Source organism: Hoplias malabaricus, chromosome 3 (genome assembly GCF_029633855.1).
Source record: "Hoplias malabaricus isolate fHopMal1 chromosome 3, fHopMal1.hap1, whole genome shotgun sequence".
NCBI lineage: Eukaryota > Metazoa > Chordata > Actinopteri > Characiformes > Erythrinidae > Hoplias > Hoplias malabaricus.
This window is the reverse complement of record NC_089802.1, coordinates 55337549-55358065: the sequence shown is the minus strand read 5'-3', so window position 1 is coordinate 55358065 and position 20517 is coordinate 55337549. Positions and strand designations below refer to the sequence as shown.

General features: G+C 38.7%; 2 protein-coding genes across 3 annotated transcripts in view; both read right to left on the bottom strand.

Annotated features, from left to right (window-relative positions):
* Nucleotides 1-1074: 1074 nt before the first annotated feature.
* c3h1orf226 (chromosome 3 C1orf226 homolog) lies at nucleotides 1075-11184 on the bottom strand. Its single transcript, XM_066664175.1, has 3 exons — nucleotides 11124-11184; nucleotides 10457-10733; nucleotides 1075-4647 (listed from the first exon to the last, which is right to left on the bottom strand). Exons 2-3 carry the CDS (start codon nucleotides 10720-10722, stop codon nucleotides 4026-4028), a joined length of 888 nt encoding a protein of 295 aa, XP_066520272.1. The 5' UTR covers nucleotides 10723-10733; nucleotides 11124-11184; the 3' UTR covers nucleotides 1075-4025.
* Nucleotides 11185-18694: 7510 nt separating this feature from the next.
* nos1apa (nitric oxide synthase 1 (neuronal) adaptor protein a) overlaps nucleotides 18695-20517 on the bottom strand; it is a 108646-nt gene continuing 106823 nt past the window's right edge. For both annotated transcript variants that reach the window (XM_066664173.1, XM_066664174.1), the window contains one exon: nucleotides 18695-19939. In XM_066664173.1, the coding sequence (XP_066520270.1) occupies nucleotides 19488-19939 (452 nt within the window). In that variant the 3' untranslated portion in view covers nucleotides 18695-19487. The remainder of the gene's footprint in view (nucleotides 19940-20517) is intronic.

Genomic DNA, 20517 nt, shown 5'->3' with positions numbered 1-20517 from the left:
TTCAGTTTCATCATCAAAATGCATTTTCAATTATTCATTCCTGTTACTGTAATATTTCATTCTCTTTCTGGAAGCAAATGTACATTAGAGCTTAATTCCGAGTGTGTTTCAAAGACTGCATTGTCTCAAAATGTCAATACACACACTTTCCCAAGACTTGAGAATCACTTGTACTTCATTACAGGTGAACCCTGTGAGCTTGGGGTTTTAATGTTCTTTTCACTTTCACACTTGCTCAAGTTAAGCAGAAGTCATTTAAAGCCACCCTTAGAGAGGATGCATGTGGAGTTCAAATCTGCATTAAATGCAAATTGTGCCTCTAACTTGAAATTGGCCTTTCCCACATTGGAGAGCTATTACTTTTCCAAAGCAAACCCATTACATTTAGCTTTCCTATTTCTTATAATACTACCTGGTTGATACATTTAATCATCAATGCACAATAACCCACATCTAAATAAGCCCAGCGCGAATCAGTGATAATGAATATATGCTCACATATATTAGAAGGAGATGTGGCTGGGGTTGGTGCTTTATTGTACTGTTCCTGATGATGGATTTAGACTCTTATCTACCTCTGCTTTTGCTTCAGTCATTATTATACCCAAGCAACAATACATTTATTTGGATATATATTTGGGCTACTCCAACACCTGTCTACAATGTAAGATTTGATTAACATATATGACTATCATTCTTGAATGACAAAAAAAATGATACCCTACTTTGAGCAGTTTGAAATGGGAAACTTTCTTGTGTTTAGCACTAGACGCCTCTAGAGATGACTGGGAGACTTGAAGAAAAAACTTTTATAACAAATGTTTTAGTCTGTGTAACAGTATCTGAGAGAGTCTGTGTATGAAATGGGAACGCAAGGCAGGAATGGAGCAGCTAAAATATTTATGAATATTGTCAGAACAGCCTTGTATCTGTGTGATGGTCAGTTTCAATGTTGCCAGCGTTTGATACTGTAACAAAACTCGTGTGTTGAGTGCAGCGATGACTGTTGAGACAGGTGCGAAGAAAACGTGCTGGACAAGAGAAGAACAATGAAACATTTATCACGCTTCTGAAGCACATGTACCATCACTCTCACACACAGACAGTATCCTTTGAAAAATGTCTTTAATATAAAAGTCCTCTAACTACATTTTAGTGTGCTCATAAAACCTTCATAAACAGGAGTCTTCCCTTCAGCACTTTTCTTCCTTCATCTCAGAACATTGTGAAAGTAATCAGACGATGTAAAAAAACACTGATTATCAAACTACATAAATCACTGTAATAAAAAGAAAATTAATTATTTAACACATTCCTATTATTTCATTACAGACCAGTATAAAATCCATTTTTAAAACTACTTCTAAAATATTTTTTTTCCATGATTTTCCCCACCACATATACATAGCAATATTAAAGGTATCATAAAATATTTTATAATTTCTTTTACTTCAAAATGTATGACCCAATACATCATACAGCATGTGGACACCATTCATACAGAAATTATATATTGGTTACAATCTTTCATTTTCTCTGTCCTTTCTGTTAATATTGTTTTCTGCACTCAGTCTCCAATCCATACCATAGCTCTTATTAATAATTAGACACACTGGTAAGCAAATGATATGCATAACAAGATATTTATCCTTAAGATACATTAAGAAAACATTCGAGTCTGTAACTGAAAAATGCAATACACCCCTCGGTTTTCTTGAACATTTCACAGGTACATTATTTTGCAAAAGTCAGACAGGTTCATGATGTACAAGGGAGCAAGGGGCCAGCACGCAGCCCCAGAAGCAAAAATCCAGCACGGGCATTTCCAACAATCTGTGCTACAGTAGCTCTTCTGTGGCACTGCACCAGACAGGTCAGCCACGATGGTGCACTTTCCTTGGACCACTTTTGGTAGATACTAAACACTGCATACTATGACCTGCAGTTTTGGCCAAAACATTATGGCCACCACAACTTGGCCCTTGGCAAAAGGGCAAGTCACTCATATAGTGACAGAAGCGTCAACAAACAAGTAGCTAGTGTTTAAAGCTTTATTTCTGTTTGGGAGACTTTTTACCATTTTTTCAAAGCAATCACCACAGCTATTTTTCCACTACTGTGGTATTCAGTGATGCTGGCGTAACTAATGGAGAGAAACCCCTGTAGATCTCCTTCATGTGTGATGAAATAAAGGACTTTGCGTTTTCTCTCATCTCTGAAAGCTAAAAGCTTAAAATAATTTGAAGGCTTCATATTTGGACTCAACTTTACCTTCCACTTACTTATTTTCCTTTGACTTTTCCTTTTCTTCATGCAAGTAGATTTTCTACTATGTCCTGAAAAATAATACCTTGTACTTGCCTGGAAATGAATAGTGGTTTAAATAAAGGGTGGCCTTTGACTTTGCACAATACTGTACATAATGCTTTTCACGATTCTCACTGTATACAGACATTCTGTTTCCCTACTTTCACTTGCGACATTTGAGCTGAGTCTCATCTAAACCACCTGATAAATGCTATGTTTATTCAGTTTAGCCACGTACTGTAACGACACATTATTGCATATTTCTCCTAGAACTGGGTTAGAGCTGGTTTTGTTCTCAGGCTTTATATAATATAGAATTTAATCTCATACAGGGACAGTGGAAGGTACATGAGTGTGTTTTGAAATCTGTTTTGAGGAGAGGGCTTTGTCTGACATGGAAAAAAACAAAAAAAACAAAACAAAAAGAAGGTCTTGAGAAGGTCAGAGGCTGCCCATACAGACAAGAGGTCAGCCGGGATTCGTGTTGAGTTACGACATTCCACAGATCACCCGGGCCCGTTCTCATACCTTTCCACTGACAGACGCCTCATTAGTGCCATTCCACAAGCCTGCCATCACTTTGACGATTATTGCTGTGACAAATCCACAGCCACTGTATGACCCTATAAGCTCTGTGATACAAATCCAGTTCTAACTGGCACCAAAACCAGCTCTGAACTTTCCTACCTAGTGTGCCTCTCCCGGTCCTGCCTTGTTTTTCATTCTGGATTGTCGGGGTGGTCAGGATTGGTGCTCCTGATTCTTACTGGATTCTGCGCTGGTAATATACACGTTCTTCAGTTCATGGCTACAGAGAGATAGTATGTATATCCATTATGTGTAAAGTACACTCTATATTATACATTGTATTTTAGTTCAAACTAACACACTATGTATTTATATTGTATATATTCTACAGCAACATATTTTTCAGGCTCTTTGAATTATTCAGGAGCAAAGACATTAACAAAGGCTCTTTTATTCTTCAGGTATTCAGCCCCTACTTTCCTTATCTGTCCTTTTCATTCCTCCAGTATGTTCAGCCTGACTGCAGATACATAGGTCCCTGTCAAATTAAATAGTCAAAACACAAAATAGAGCTCCATCAGCTTTCTTATGGTTTACAACCCTCAGGTTTTGTAAGCATACTCCTATAGCTGGCGATTGGGATGTCTGAGAGAAGCTGAGCTTGTCGTTTTGATAGAAGAATACCAAATGACTCTGGAGTGAATAAGTTATCTAGAAATATGAAGCTGTGCATACAGGATATGTGGTGCATGAAGCAGCTTCAGAGGTATTACAGCATGTGAAATGTACTCACTTTGGTTTCTACTGCTAACCTTGCAGTTTCGATCTTTTAGTATAAAATACGTAAAACTAAATCTCTGAGAAAGCTAAAAGTTTAACAAAACTAAAAATGATTTCAAAAATCTAAATGATTGATATTTTTTTCCTTTTAAAAAAATTAGAGTTGTAAAATATAATCAGAATACATCTCTGGTGATATGCTATAAAATTAGGCATAATAAACACATTATAGTGCATACATAGAAAATAAACAGTGTTTCAGATAAAGCTGCTTTGCTTGGTTCCCTAAAGACACACAGCCTGCAGAATCAGTGATCATTTCCCCAATCAATCAAACAGCAGCTTACTGTAAAGACTGCTATATTCGATCCCCTCAGAACCAGAACACCTGGGATGAAGACGAGAGGGTATTACTCAAACGAAAGCAGGTCTGGATGGGGCTCCTCGTTTTCCATGCTGGTATTTCTTTTGCAGCTTTTGTAGTCCACTGATCCATTCTCCAGGAGCTCTCCCTCACTCAGGCTGATGCGACAGCCCCCTTTCCCTGGGCAAGGGGTGGAGGCCATTCTGGTTTCAGAGCTGATCAGTTTTTGCTTGAGCTCCAGGTTGTCCTTGTGAATGAGGTCAGGAACGGAATGCATCAGCTGAGACTGGTCTTCATTCGCAGCCTCAAGCTCCTTCAGTCCATCTGCCATCTGCACAACCTCCATATCAGTAGACTGGCCTCTCACCTCTGATTCCTTCTCTTCCTTTATCTGGTCCTCCAGAGGGGCGCTGGTTCCTGTAGGATTCTCTGGCTCCAGACCAAGCTCTTCAGGGCAGGCTTGCGATTTATTCAGGACTTTGCCTGTGGATATGAGCCGGCTCTTATCTGGGGAGGAGAAGAGTGAGGAATCGGAGACTTCAGGGGAGGATACCACAGGGTCAGAAGAGATCATCATGTCCTGAGTTGTCTTCAAAGCACGAGGAAGACGTTTCTTGCTGGTGGGAGGTGGTGGATCCAGACGAGGGAAGGGGTCCATGGAAATGTGACTGTTTGAGAGAAAACAGAAGCAGCATTGAAGATTCTCGGTTAAGGGAATTTGTCACATTCACTAAAAAGACTAAGTCTGCACCTAACCAATTACAAAAGGCTCTGTATTTTTTAGTAATTAATGTAAAGAAGCTGAAATTACAAGTGGGGGCTGAACTCAGTATTAAAACTATGAATCAAGGCTTGAATACTTGGAAATTTAATTTCACAATAAGCTTACTGCAGTACGCTACAATGTGGTCTTATAATTACTGCATACAACTAAATATATTTGAGAGAACATACACTGGGCTGATGACAGCTTGTCCTTATATATAAACCGTTAACACCTAAAGACCTCTGATGATTCCCCTAGTGGATAAGATCTTATTAAAGCAAAATATAATACTGCAGTATACTGTATTCCCTGCTTTTTGGAGGGCTGAGATGTTAGTGTGAGGAGCAATAAACTATGAGTTCTGGTACAGAAAAATCATGAGAGTTTTTGAGGAGTGTAGGGGGACTGAATAATTACACTCATCGTCACCTACAAATCGGCAAACGAACCACTGCTAGAAAGGGCTATTTACTAAACTGTTGTTTAGTAAATGAGGATAAGAAATTGAAATTACAAGCGGAAGTGAAAATCATAGAACTATCTAAAACATTACTCTGGCGCAGAATGTTTAGACTTTTAAAATTTTAAACGATATCATCAGCAATTTCAAGGACTTTTCAATTACCTTTTCAGAGATCTTGACAGGTTACCTAACTTTGAGCAAAGCATTTTTATTTATGTGCTTATGGAGGTTTTATGGCCTGATGCAGATATTAATTTTAGTAACCACCATAAAGCAGTATGCTGCTAGCATGATCAATTGATGGTATGTATTGGGAAGATAAACCTGGAAAGTGCCAAACCTGGAAATCTATGGACCTGTGGCATCTCATCCTTCCTTGAGTTTCTAATTAAAAATCAGCACAAACTTTAAAAATCAACAAGCAGACCTAAAGAATACAAATGACAGAAACATGCTCATTAGACGGCGCACATAAATAGTTGTGTGCCAGCCAATTAAGTCAGCGTCGTCAAAGTTTGCAAGCCAGACAGAACTCCCCACCACACACCCACACACTCCCTCGTGGGGCATTTATAATGATGGAAAGACACACTTTCACTCAAGGATAGTGTGAACGACTGCCTGAAACATTTTCTGACTGTGAGGCTTTTTCCATTCAAAGAGATGTCAATCACATCCCCAGTGATGCAAGACTTGCTCACATCACACATTCCACATTTCTGCGATCACATTCTCTCCACAAACAGATGATGTGATGCACCAGTGAGAAATAGAACCAGGCAAAATGAATGACCCTCCACGGGCCACTACCAGAACGATCAATGCAGCAGTGTGAGATTAGCTGCTCTGCTTCCGGGCTACTGAGTAACGCAGTAGATGGATCTACAAAGTAAAGCAGTAAGCAAAAAATGATTCAACCTACAGAACAAAACAGCAGCAACAGCCTCTGTGGTCCCAACACAGAGACAGAATTTCCCATTAAGAGTTTGCCTTCTTATTTGCTACTTTCTTATTCTCATTAAATTTTTTCTGGCGTGAAATCCTCATCACATTTTTAAGCCATGCAATTTCTTAATTATACGTTTTAATCCATTATACATATTAAATACTATAAAATGAAGCTGCTGTTGCAATGAACTGATTTTAATGTGAATTTGGTATGAGCATAATAAGCATGAGCATAGTATCTGTGATCAGATCATGAATATTTACAATTAAGTTTGTGGGTCTCGAGCAGAGGTTAAATTAGGCCAGAGATCTCCCATAATATAATTTAATGGAAATGTATTGTGATAAAGCTCACCCCTACACCATCGCAAAGTGAAATGGTGGGAGGTGTTCTCTATGGGTAGAGTCGGGCGAGAGGCCTGAGATGTTATAAGGTCGACTTGAAATGACACCGAGAGGTTCGATTTTTGGTTCCCTTCCACCTTTATTTACACACCAGACTTTAAATTACTATTTACAATATATATACACGCGCGCTCCTTGTGAACAAAAAAATTAACAAAACAAAATTCTCTATAAGCAGAGACAAAAAGGATAAAGACAACTAAATCAATTGAGTCTTATTATGCCCTTAGGTTATGCTCCTCTCGCTACGGTCTAGCAGAGTCTCCTTTCTTTTACCCCTGTGTGGTATATATATAGGTAGCCCCGCCCCTTAGAATATACCATTCCCTGAAGAGGTATAAGTTAAAGTATCTTGGACACAAGTTTCATACACAATAAAAATTAACAATGAACTAACAACTGTACCAAGATTCAGTTACAGCCATGGCATGTTTAACGTTCATTCATAATATCAATATTTATTAGATAATATATTTTCCCTCTTCTAGATGCTAGTTCCCCCTTCCCTCTGTGGAGAATGGATTCAACCAGGTAAGTAAAACTCAGCATCAAGAGATAGTACTCTTTTCCCTCTCACATGACCCGTATGCAGGTGAGTAAGTACAGGTAAGTATACATAATGGTTTCTCTTGGTGATGTGTCACAGGTACTGTACATCATCACATGTATACAATTTTTAATGGTCTTTGTAAAATCCACTTATCTATTCAAAGTGATAAACCCCCTGACAGCCAACCCCAAGACAGCAACACATCAGCCCTCTCCCCCTTCAAAGTTCTGTGACATGTCACCCCCCACCCCACCTCCTCTCATTCAGCTGTGTCAGAATCATTCATGCATATTCTTACTGCTGCTTTACAGTGTTTCAACTTGCTACATAAAGATCATTATGGCTCAACTTATAAGTAGCCTTCATTATTGTAATATTTCAGCGAACCAGTTATAAAGCATGCTGCCTTGAGTTGCTATCTTAATTTTCATACAAACAAAAAAAACTGCAGTTAACAAAATTGAACATGGCTATATACAAGATACCTATATATTTATTTATATGAATGGATTTCTATTCAGTTTGATTTGGATGATTCCATGAATCTGAATCTATTCAGTGAATCCGAATAATTATGATGTTACTGCTTTGGAACAGGAAAATAGGCATGATCTGAGTTTACTGCATAATTTGAACCCAGCAGCTGTTCTTCATATTGTGTGAAAATATCTTGATGAATGGGCCAATAGGAATGCTCCAAAATTACTTGGAATAAAATTTTATTACACTTGCTTCTGTTGAAAGTTAAGGTATTTTTCTTTCTCCTGTAAAGTTACTTTATTCGTAAATACATGTTTTTCATTGGACAGCGACAATATCACAGTGACTCAAATCTGATTTGAAAAGATCTGAATTTAACATGTCCACACAGTTCTGAAAAAAAAAAAAAAAAAAAAAAAAAAAAATCAGGTCTGTGTCACAAAGGCAAAAAGTTCTGGTTTAAATCAGGTCCAACACATCCTTTATTATGTGGTCATAGATTAGATATGTATTTGATTCGTGAGCATGTGTGAAAGATCAGACTGGATTTCATTTGTCTGTTTACCAGTAGGCATGCACTTAGTGCTGTTGTCATCACACTTTCAGTGACATACAGACTGTGGCTCAAATGGCTCTGGGCTTCCTACATAGCCCAAAATTCAGGTGATGAAACTACAGCTTCTGAACCAAAACAATATACTGAATGTTTGAAAAGGAGCCATGCAGGTGATAGCTGAATATAACTGAATTGGTGTTAGACATACTGTTAGTACTTGGGTGTAGAAGTCATTTTAGAAAGACCTACATCATGAACTAAGCTAAGGGCTTCAAGACCAGAACAGAAAATCAAGGAATAGAGACATAGAAATCAATGTGTGCATGCCGTTTCAGGGACAGATTTCTTTTTCACATTACAGATATATACTCATTACTGTATGTCACATCCATTTATGAATGTGAATATTCTAGATGTGGGCAAAAACATTTTTTTTTTTAATTTAATAATGAGGATTTATTAATGTGAATGGAACCTAATAGAGTGGACAATAAACTTGGACAGTTTTTAAAATAACTATTTACGATTTAAAAAAATACTTTTATATCGCACTAGATCTGTTTCACTGAGGAATAGCTCAGCCTTTCTTCAGAAAGGCTTCACAACTTGACCTTATCTCCCAACATGCTTCATCACTCTTGGGTGCTCCTCTGGCTCATTGCTCTTTATAGAGATTTTGCTTCACTAACTCTGATTTAGCCTGGACCACATTACCAAAGCGCTGGAAATACCATCAATAAAGCCCCAATTAAATCTCTTTAAGAAAGTGTGGTCATTTTGTACAACTTAATGTCTGTAATAAGGGGAACACAATTTATGCTCTTCGCTACTGCACAAAAAAAATAAAAATATTGATGCAAGGCAAAAAAGGGTTTATAAAGCTCAGTTACACAGTATTCCTGCTGCTCAGTGTTCTGAAGTTATATTGTAGTGAACAAACTAAGTAGTAGATATTGCAGTAAGTTCAAAGCTCTGTTCTGGCAGAAACACTCATTTCACCAAGAAACGTAGTTGTATTTGTCTGCATATTAAACTGTTCCTGTCTGTCTTTAAGACTTAGCAATGACTCCTAAGACTCTTAATTCAGTGAAACACTGAGAAGGGGATGTGCTTACCTGATGACCCCTGTGAAGAGCTAGTGATACAGTGGGTAGTTTGGGTACTCATAGGCTAGGCCCAAAGAGTAACCTTAGTTGTTAAGGGTAGCTGGTTGCTGACTGGATCTCAAACGGCCACAGCAGGCTTATGGCGCTTTTCCATTGCATTGAACCTATAGGACTACTCGACTCGACATGGCTCTTTTGTTTTTCCACTGGCCAAATCTGGTACCTGGTCCCTAGATCTGGGTAGGTTTTCAGTCCCAGCTCACTCCGTGTTCCAACAGTGCTGAGTAAGTACTAAATGGCGATGTGTAAACGGCTGCTCGTAACTTTACCTCAAGGTGTTTTGAAGAGGTTTATATGCTCCTTGGGTCGATGGCTGACTAAAATAAAAAAAGTGAAAGCAGAACGTGCAACAAGTAAAACTGATCTGTGAGAACTGGGGTGCGGAGCCATGTTCAGTCCATAAAACAAAAACACCACGAGAAACACTATGGGTAAACAGCACCTAACTTTACCGTCACCATTGTTGTGGTTTTCAAACCCAGCGATTCCTGTTAGAGATGGGGTTAAAGAGGGGGCCCTGCTAGTGGAAATGTGACATTCTTTAAGCGTGCCAAACAGAGTCGTGTAGAGCCAGACCCATGCAATGGAAAAGCACCATTATTGGGTAGGTGTGATATTTAAACAATAGGTGCTAAAAAGTTTGTGGCTACAGATAAGAGTGGGATTGGCATAGGATATTTTACCTCTTATCCTGTGTACGAATTAAGTTTCATTCACATTTAAGCCCCCTCCCTCCAGTTCCACACATTAGCTAGGTCTATGAATCACACGATGCTTACAAGCTGTGAGGGTGAAGGCCAGCATAAACTTTGTCTGAGGAATGTGAAGCCAGACCCTTTTTTCTTTTCTTTTAAACGGCTGCCAACACTTTATCATTAGGCAGATGAATGTGCTTGGAGGAGAACACTAATTGCTCAGTGTGTTAGCTAACAGATGCCCATGTTGGCAAGCATTGTGTTTAGTGCTGGGAAGAGACTGAGAACAACTTTCCTGTTTGAGACATCACAGGGGATCAAATATATGATCTCCCATTAATAAGGTCAATGCTGAGTGAGACCCTGAAAACTTGAACATCATCTTAACAATGCTCAGCCTTCCCCTAAAGCCCAAAACCCTGGGGCTCTTGATTGTAATCTTTATTACCTGTTTGCCTTCGTGCCATGGCTCATGTCAGCCAGGGTAGCCCACACTGCCTCCACATTCTTGTTGACCTCTGTGACTCCAATGTCCCCCAGACTGCTAGGGTCTTTGCGACGCAGCAGGTCATTGACCTTGGCTCCAACAACCTTGCCCAGGTTCTTTAGATGCTGGCTGCTGCTGCCGGTCTTTTGTCCTGCTGGGCTGGAGGAGGCGACACCTATCCTCGAGTTCTGTTTCAGCTGCTCAGCTGCATTGGAATTCTCAAACATGCTTTGGTCAACTGCAGACAAAGGAGAGAGAGAGCGCGCCAAGGTCAACGAACAAAGTTTGTTTATAAAGAGCTCAAAAATACAATGGATTGATAACACTGCTTACAGCCGTGTTAAAGGCTTTCACAGCGGAAAAATTACAGGCTTTAAAATGTCTCTATTTAGAATGAAAATGGTGATGAATAACAATATGCCAGTATACAATAATCAGTATGGTATGAGAAAATCCACCAGTGACATCCACACACACATATGAGGTATGGAGAACTCTATTGGCTTTGATCACATCAGCCATAAGGTTTCAAGGAAAGAAAACATGACAAACACAAGCAAATAAAATAAACACATGAATAGCATGAAGGGTAATGAACACCATCACAATTTTTCAGATGCCGTCTTACCTCAGAACATTATTTCTCGGAAAGCGTTTGAGTAGACAGAGGAGATGTTTTAATAATTGAACACACAAAAGCTAATAACATTGATTTATGTATCAATACATTTTGTCCACATTATATTAATTATATAAATATATATATATAAAGAAAAAACAGCCATATAGAACAAGGCCATTCACATTCAAAATTTTACCTTTCAAATGTTGCTAACACTGCCTTGCATTCGGGCAGAAGATTAAAGGGGGAAAAAATGTGCCCAATATCACCATGTGAGCAGCTGAAAAAAACCCCCAAAAACCCTGACATCCTATTTTGATTACAATTCAACAATGTTAAGACTCATTTAGGAAGCCAGACAGCAGATATTAATGTCTAATATACACAGGCCACTTTCAACTTGTTACCATGAGCAGCCTTCTGAGAATGCACTGAAGGATGGGAGTGAGAGCAGCATCATTATCCTAACTCAGTCTGTGACCAGTAACAAGCCTTTCAAATATTTTTAATGGCATTTAGTCAGCAAGATTTTACACTCTGTACCACAAGCTAATACACTACACAGATATGAGTCACTGACCTGCTCGAAAACTCTTAGAGAACATAATAAATATTACTAAAAACAAGTATATACACACTGTTTTATAAAATATTAAATATTTAAAAATTAAAACATACAGAAACTATACTGAACACAGAAATATCACAATTATTAACAACAACAATAAAATGGAGAGACATTTACAGAGCTAATTACTAACTTTAGCTGCACACTTCAATGGAAATAAACAGATTACACAGCTAAATGAAAATGAAAAGACGATCTAACAATCTGCTCATTAAAATATTTTTACAGTGCTGATATGTTCAGAATTATTCAAGGTTACAGATTATTAACACAGACCAGAGACACTGGGTCCTCCACAGATACCAGGAGAACAAAACACAGGCTCTTGTCTCTGCAATCCTTCACCACAGTGGCATACATATCCTCTCCAACGTGATCTTGAACCACTGTGCTGTTTACAGTCCGGAAAACAGCAAATAATCACTTGCTCGTTTAGCTGCCTGTTATTTGTTTTTGTTTTTTTCTTGCCCCCACTACTCCATGTTCTGATTTAAAATTCACATTCTACTCTTGTGATAATATGATCAAACGTGATTGAATAACTGCAGTATGGACATCTGTATTAGCTGTGTCAGGCTTCAATGTAGTATAATTGGCACAATGCTAACCTGGTTTATATAAGCTCCCATTACATGTTAGCCACTTTAGCCTTAAGCTCCTTTAATTAACTAAAGCAGCAGGTTTGGGATGCTAAGCATGTATTGGCTGATTCACCATAGTTGTGTTACAGGGGAAATTGCGTATTTTAGATTTCTGACTGAACCATCCCTTTAAGCAAGAAAAGTATTGGAAAGTGATCTTTAAAGGAATAATTTTGGAAAGTGAATTGAGGAAGTGGACCAAGACAAGAGTGTGAATAAAACAGAGTGAGGGGGAAAGCATGACTGAGACAGAATGAGAATCGACGTGTATCATGTTGTCAAACTCCTATTATAGCAGCAGAGCAATGATCAGCAATGCCAGTCCTCCTCCACAGGGCTCACTGGCATCATAACAAACATGCAGCGCTGGGCTGCAGTTCAAAATATCTAGCCGAGGCTCCAGCAGTAGTCGAGGCCATTGGTATATGTCTGACAGAGCCTGTTTGGGGCTTATTTACAAGCTGCTGCTGTTCCAGATCTCTCCCAGTGGGTGGGAATCGTCTGGAACAAACTGCAGCTGGACTGGGCATGCTCTGCTCTCACAGGGTCACTGCTTATGACAGTTGACTGGCCAGAGAAAAGGAGATGCCGGATGGAGAATATTCGGAAAATAAACCTTTAACCCACACTGGCAGCATGTGTATACATAACAAATGGCCAGTTTCTTCAGTAAATACTTCAATGTGGGCTTTCACATCCTATTTGCATATGAATTTTAGAAGCAATTTAGCAGTTGTTAGTGCATACACTCACAGTACAAGTGCAAATGTTAAAAGTAACCTCAAAATAAACATAAGAGTGATGAAATTTTGAGCTTGAATAGGTAATGTGGACAGAAGAAAGAAGAGAAGGAAAGAAATAAACTTTTATTGAGCTAAAGCAAGGTCAGAGACAAATTACAGAGTAAGTGCACTTCCACTCCCATAGATATTTACTATAGTTTTCAAACTGTTAATGCGCACTGTAAAAGTTAGGACATTTGGAAACACTTCGCAATGGCAGAGGATGTGATTATACAAGTGTCATACAGGCGCAGTGGAGGAATTTGGAAAGTCCTAGAGTTCATGGCTTCCAAGTGCCATAGGATGCCTGTTATCCCCATTCCTGCTGAGTTCTCAAGCATGCTCAGACATGCTTCACTGACCACTCACTCAACCGAATTACACAAAAAAGGGTCATCGAGTTTGGAGCACTGCCTATACAGTACTTCGGATTTACATAATGGACTATTTTTTTTTCTTCCAAAACCCTCACCCAGTAAACCTCATCTGTCCCTATTAGACAACCCAGCGACTAAAATAATGAGGTTCATTAGACAACAAATGTTAAAAGACAGTATAAAGTGGCAGAAAGAAAAAACAGAACACAAAATCAAAGAAAAGTATATATTCAATATATTAAAAATAACAAATGCACTCCCCTGAAAAGATCCCTCTGCAAGACAGAATAAACTGATATCTCGAGATGTGATGTGCTCCAATCCATTGTTGTGGATAGACCCAAGTTACAAATGATTTTACAGCTTTGGGGTACAAATCCACCTCAACTTTATGACCACCTTCAAACTCACTGTCCAAGTAATTAGCACCACTGATCATCTACAAATACAGACTGTAATCCATCTGTTGCTCTGTGCGCTTTTTTCGTCCTGTTCCTCAAATGGTCAGGACCCCCACAGAGTGTGTAGTATTTGGGCGGTGGCTCATTCTCATTGCTGCAGTGACACTGACGTGGCGGTGGTGTGTTTAAAAATTCCAGCAGCACTGCTTTGTGTGATTGACTTGTACCAATGCAACACACTACCACACCCCAACCATGTCAGTACCTGCTCTGTGGTAGTCTGTGGGGGTCCTGACCATTGAAGAACAAGGTGAAAGTGGGCAAACCATGTATGCAGTGCAACAATGAGACAACAGTCTGTACTTGTAGAAATATAACATGTTCCTGTATCGTCAGTGGAGTTGAGAGAATGGACGAGTGTAGAAACAGAGGTTCTAAAGCTCTGGGTGTGTTCTTTATTACAGCTTCCATTCTTTGAGAGGTTTGATTTCATTTTTTAAGCTATGTGCAGGGATATATAACCAGACTTTAAGATTTCAGTCTTAAGCCAGTTGCGTTTTTTTCTTTTAAAACTACAACAGACTTTTACGATATGCATTAAGACTAAACTGAAGATTGCAATTTAACTGCATTAATTTCAAACATTATCAATAATCAATAATGATTATTCAGTACTAGGTTTCTTGGGATGTTTTTAAGATTAATTTTGTACTGCATCGTTCCCTAAATGATCACTGTGTAGTCTGATTTACCCAAGTTTGTTCTGCTTAGCTTTTGGGAAATAAATGTGAGACAATTTAGGTTTCTGAAATACAAATGTGTCTCCTTGACTAACAGTGGAGGGGTGATACACACAAACAAACAAAAAAGCTTAACCCATTCTCTCCATGACTGATGACCTAATGGATGCTCAGATTTGGTGAAGCTGGGTCAAACATCAATATTTTACTATGACCTTCTTTCTGGATATGAATCTTTTAACACATGTCCTTGGGTGGGGGATTGGGGGGGGGTGAAATTGTATTATGACATTTGATGAAATGCAGCTTGGTCTGGGTCCTAAGAGTTGAAAGGTCAGAGTGGGGAGTCCATCAGCAGCTCATAATGAGATTATGGCAAGAGAGAGTAAGACTTGCCCTTATCAAATCTCTCCAGAACAGGATGTGAAATACTAGCTCATTATACTTCGTGAAGGGAAGCAGAAGCAAATCACTGAGAACTATGAGGACCAAGAAATTTATGGCACTATATATCCCAGCACTCAACAAGGGTTATACCTTTCATCGTGGGCTTATTTAGATCTCAAACGTTCTTTTATATTACATTAATGTGCTCTGCTATGGATGTTACAATGTATTCCAAGTAAAATTTGGATTGGGGAAAGGCACAATACTGACATGTAAAAGTCATTCAGAGTGGTTTTATGTGAACATTTGGAGAAAACATATGCCAATTTCTCTCCTGTGGTGTTGATGGGAACCAAGCGTCATGTCTTCAGCACATTACAAATATTAATTTATTTTCATTCCAAATGACCTGTGAACCTACACATCTCTTCTGAGGTGTCAACATGTAATGCTGAGACTCCTATCACCAGTACTATAAAATTAAACATTGTTATCACTTTGAATTTCATCTTTTATTACATTTTAACCATGTAATTATATTGAAATTTACAACCCTGAGTGGAATTCTCTTTATATTATCATAGCAACACCTGAGCACAGGCAAAAACCACAGGGAACAGCATCTTGCCAGACAAGCACCTCCATTTTCTTGTGGCTTCAAATCAATATTTCATTAAATTTTTTGCCCTGTCCATGGCTGTTGGTGCCACTTTACCCTGTGTCAAGAGTGATTTTCAGTGTGTTTAACTTCATGCTGGTTGAGGATGAGATTGTGTTCCATTAAGACTCTGATGACCAGTGACTGCAGCACACCCTGGGAAAGAGTAAGACTGCAAACATTACTTTGAAAATAGTAAACAAATTAAATAAAAAGGAAAAAATAGCTTCATGGACGACAGAGTAGTTGAGATCTAAATTACCATAAAAGTGATCACTTCAGACTTTTGACTGCAGATGAGAAACTACCATGCAGGGCTTCTCAAGAGTCTGATTCTGAAGAGGTTTCATTTTTATAATAGTGGGTCTCTTTTCAAAGACAATAGCCTCTTATCTCCAGGAAATGCAGCTGTGCTAAAACAAGATGGGATATGCTTACAGGATTCCAATTCCAACTCTAGGGCCACAAGCACTTTCTCCTACTTTGAAATCTGAGGATGAACCTGTGATTTTCTCCTAAATGGGAAGACCATTGAACTGATGCAATTTCTCAGGCTCCATTTTGCAGAACAGTCCTTGATATCATGTAGTTCTCTTCTGAAATTCTCTCAAGAATAGCATGACTGAGGTGAAAACCTACGAGAGAAAGTCCATATAAAATACTCATGCTTCCTTTAATTTTCATTCTAACATACCAGTTATATCTTCTAAATACCCCATAGTAACCCAGGCGACTTCAATCTCTCACAGCATTCACAATAACAAACGTGTAGCATTTAAATATTGTCTAAAATTCAAAAGGCTTAGAATGCTCTGCCAGTTACCCAAAATTTAAAAGGTGTCAGTCACAGTTTCCTTTTTCTGACAATATTTCTCTTTGTCTGACACACTCCTGCTCAGGTTAGCTTTCAAAGAGTCTATTAAATTCACAATTTTAACTCAGTCTATTAACTTTCTATTTCACTCAGTCTATTAACTTTCTATTTCACAAAACATTACAGCATCCATAAGCCTGATGTTAGAGCAAAACATAGAAAAATATGACTTATTAAGGCTACACAATCACTGAAATAACTATTTTTGACACTGAAATGTGAACGTGTGAAATAACAATCAACGGCCAAAAGTTAGTATGCCTGCTTCATCACAATCACTTCTATTCACAGAAAACAGTACACATCAAAAGACGTGTAGGTTCTGTCTCGTTCACTGTAGGCACTGACCTGCCACAGATGTTCTACTTAACGACCTGCTCACATTATGACTAACTGTAGGTGGTTCTGCAATGTGCACAGTGATGTGCTGCTTAGAAAATGACAAATAATAATCAAATTCATCATCATAGTTCAGTTGTCATGACAACACACAAACCTACTACCTGAAACCTGTATCCAAATAACTGGAAAGCCATAAAATAGGTGTAAAATCTGCATTAGACATTAATAAATAAACACAGTTGTATCATAAAGGAACAGATGGCAAAATATCCTCTACATTTTCCCTGAAGGCAGATGAAGACACACAGCTGTCAGCCTTTAGTCACAGAGCAGCTTGCTCACCTTGGCCACGAACAGCTTTATAAGCTGTATTAAAACCAGGAGCTACCAGTAAAAAAAAAAAAAACACACACAAAAGAAACCTTCCCAAATATATATATCATTTAATTACATCACACTGGAGTAAATCAAATATCTTTAGAACAGTGCACTTAACTAACCTTGCTGGGTTCAAATGCAACATTTTCCCTCCAAACCAATCTATATCAAAGGCAAATATTAAATTAGCTAAACCAAATTCTTACTGATTTGAAATTTATCAGAAGATGTTATTAATTAACCAAATACTTCTATCAAAAGAGTCATGCTTGTAATCAGTGTGAGGCCTGTTCACATGGTTGTATGTTAAAGCTAGATGAGCTTCATTTTCAAACAGCCTTGATCTGCTAATTCAAAGTGCCGCCTGCTTCTGTAGAGTCCCATACTGCACAACACTGCTGCCTCCCTGGACCGCAACACTCATCTTGTCACTTCTCTCCTCCTCAAATTACCAGCCATCACTTAAATTAGGGAGATGACACTGAAAGCTTATATAAATTAAGCCTTTTTTCCCCATATGCAAGCCATCATTTTTCAGGAATAATTTCCATACCACATTAGATACCACAGGTGTTTTTCTCTAACCTTTCACTGTGAGGAGACAACACAATGCTATAGGTCTAAGCTGATATATAGCAGCGTAAAAAGCTGTTACTGAGGAATACAAAACAAAACAAAAAAGGAAAAATGCTGTAAGCAGAGCTGAAAACAGCAACTTCTGAGACCTTGAAAGTCTGCAAAAAACATCCTTGCAGTATTCTCCTGAAAAAAATGGAAGCTGTAATTGGTGAATACAAAATGCTGAACAATTTCATATTTTAGCTGTTGAAGTTCAAATGTAAACACAAACATGCAATGAAGAATAACTTATAGTTATTGGCTATTCAGATATTCTTCACTAGTTAAGAACACAAGATGGTAGCACACCACTGCTCTTGAATACAACATCAGATACACGCGGAGTAAATGTAAAACCGAGGTACTGACTTAAAGAAAGAAAAGAGTTAACGCAATATGGAATACAGAAAAGCATTTCTGTAAGAACTGGAAAGGGGAGAATAATTCTTATGAGCTCAGTCCATCAGCCTATTTTTTGCACTTGGCCTAGTGGTTTAGGCCTGTATTCATTACCCATTATTTATCAACCCACCTGGGCCACTGCACACATGCACTCTAAACACACAGGCAGAAAAAAAAACAAAAGAAAATTGCAATATGCAACAGCAGTGAAAGGTTTATGGACTAATACCTAATCTGTGAGAAGAAACAGTATTGCTCTTAGTAAAGGGGGTGGGGGGGGGAGAAAAAAATAGAAAAAAAAAAATAAATCAACAGAGCTAAACATAAAACATCCAAAAAATCTGCGAACCATAATGACTCAGAACGTATGGAACATATGCTTACTAATGGAACAAGAGCAAATACAAAGGAGAATGGCTGATACGGCTTTAATATGGCCAGCTAATTGGATTCCCTGATGTGAAGAGTTTAGACGCCTTGTAACCCTCAGGGCATAATTAGCTGAATATGCTCCTGTTTTACAATTAAAGCTCCGTTTTTAATACAAACCTGCACCTGCAAATTAAAGAGATTTTACTGTACTGTATTTATCAGTTTCTCTGACCATTATTTTGCTAAGTGTTTGCATTCTGGATGTTCAAAAGTGACCCAATGACCACAGTAACAGGAGTGGAGTCCGTATTGATGTGTACATGCATTATTCTGTGCAGTAACAAAACCACGACAGCTGTAAAACTAACATGATACTATTTCAGACAAGCACATAGAAAATGCTTTTTTGGTCCATACATATATTCTTCTTTGCAAAATATATTTTTGGAGAATACCTTATAACTAACCTACTTCTTAGAGATTGTGAGAGGTCAGACAGTAACAAGTGGACTCTATATTGATACACCTTGCTCTCACATTTCTACTGACATTAGTTCATGACCTGGACTATCCAATGTATAGAAGTAAGCACTGCTTTGGGATAGAGCGGTCTTTCTGAAGTTACGACGCAAAATGAAATGAACAATAACTCCACAAATGTTTAAAGCGCCTGCCTCAGTTTCTGAGAATTCGCAATATGTTTTAGTCTTTTGTTTAACAACAGAGACGAGCACTTAGCACAAATGGCTTTAAGCCATTGAGACATCACACTACACAGCTATTTCATCCTCGAGGCAGTCAGAAGGGCCATGTTTGTTGAGCACATTCAGGAGGCGCAAGGTACTGTCGTCTTGCAGCCCCCAGCTGTCTCGCTCATCACTCTCATCTGTGTTGGACTCGTATTCTGAGGCGATACCTGACTCGCGGAATTTCAGTAGCTCCAGGCTGCCCAGCAGCTCGTCGCGTGACGAGGGGGACACCACCTGTGAGAATGGGTCAGGACTCTGCTCCTGTTGGGGAGGTCCCGGGAGAAAGCGAAAGCACTCAAACTTGGCTAAGGCCTGGTCCCTACCTAAAGGACTGCTCAGAGGCAGAGACAGTTGAGTTCCATCATTCAGCTGCGGAAGGACAGCATCCTCTGGCCGTGGGGTGGTGGGATCGCAGATGACTGGGGGGACGTTCGCTCGGAAAGTGATCTCCAACAAACTGTCCTGAGATCCCACTGTAAATGCACAGAACAAGAGGAGAAAACTTTTTTGTTATTATTTATTATTATTATTATTTAATATTTTTCAAAAATGATAAAACAGTCAATTATTCTGATGACTTATTCTGTACTGAACAAGTACAACAAAAGATTATTAACCCTAATATTGTGCTGAAGAACAATACTGAGTACAAACAACTTGGCTTGTTGGATGTGGATTGGTTCATGTTCCCATTCCAATTTAGTTAGAAACTGACTTCTCTTTATTTAACCAAAGGGAGGAATACAGGGAGAACACCCCATACATACCAACAGTGATAACAGTCCTAACCCTCAACCCCAGGACTCTGGAGCTGTGTGACAGTGACACTACCTGTTGCAGTAAGATGCCACAACAGAGTGCAATATAAATAACATTACTGCACCTTTAACAATCAGACATTTTAATTCTTTAATGACACACCAGTTGCCTAAAGAAATAAAGTGCTGCATTTAAAAAACAAGGCACCTTGCCAAGTGCAATGAGACATCATTAAACTATGACTTGTTGCTACAGGTGTAGCAGGAGCAACTGTAAAAGTCATGTACATCAG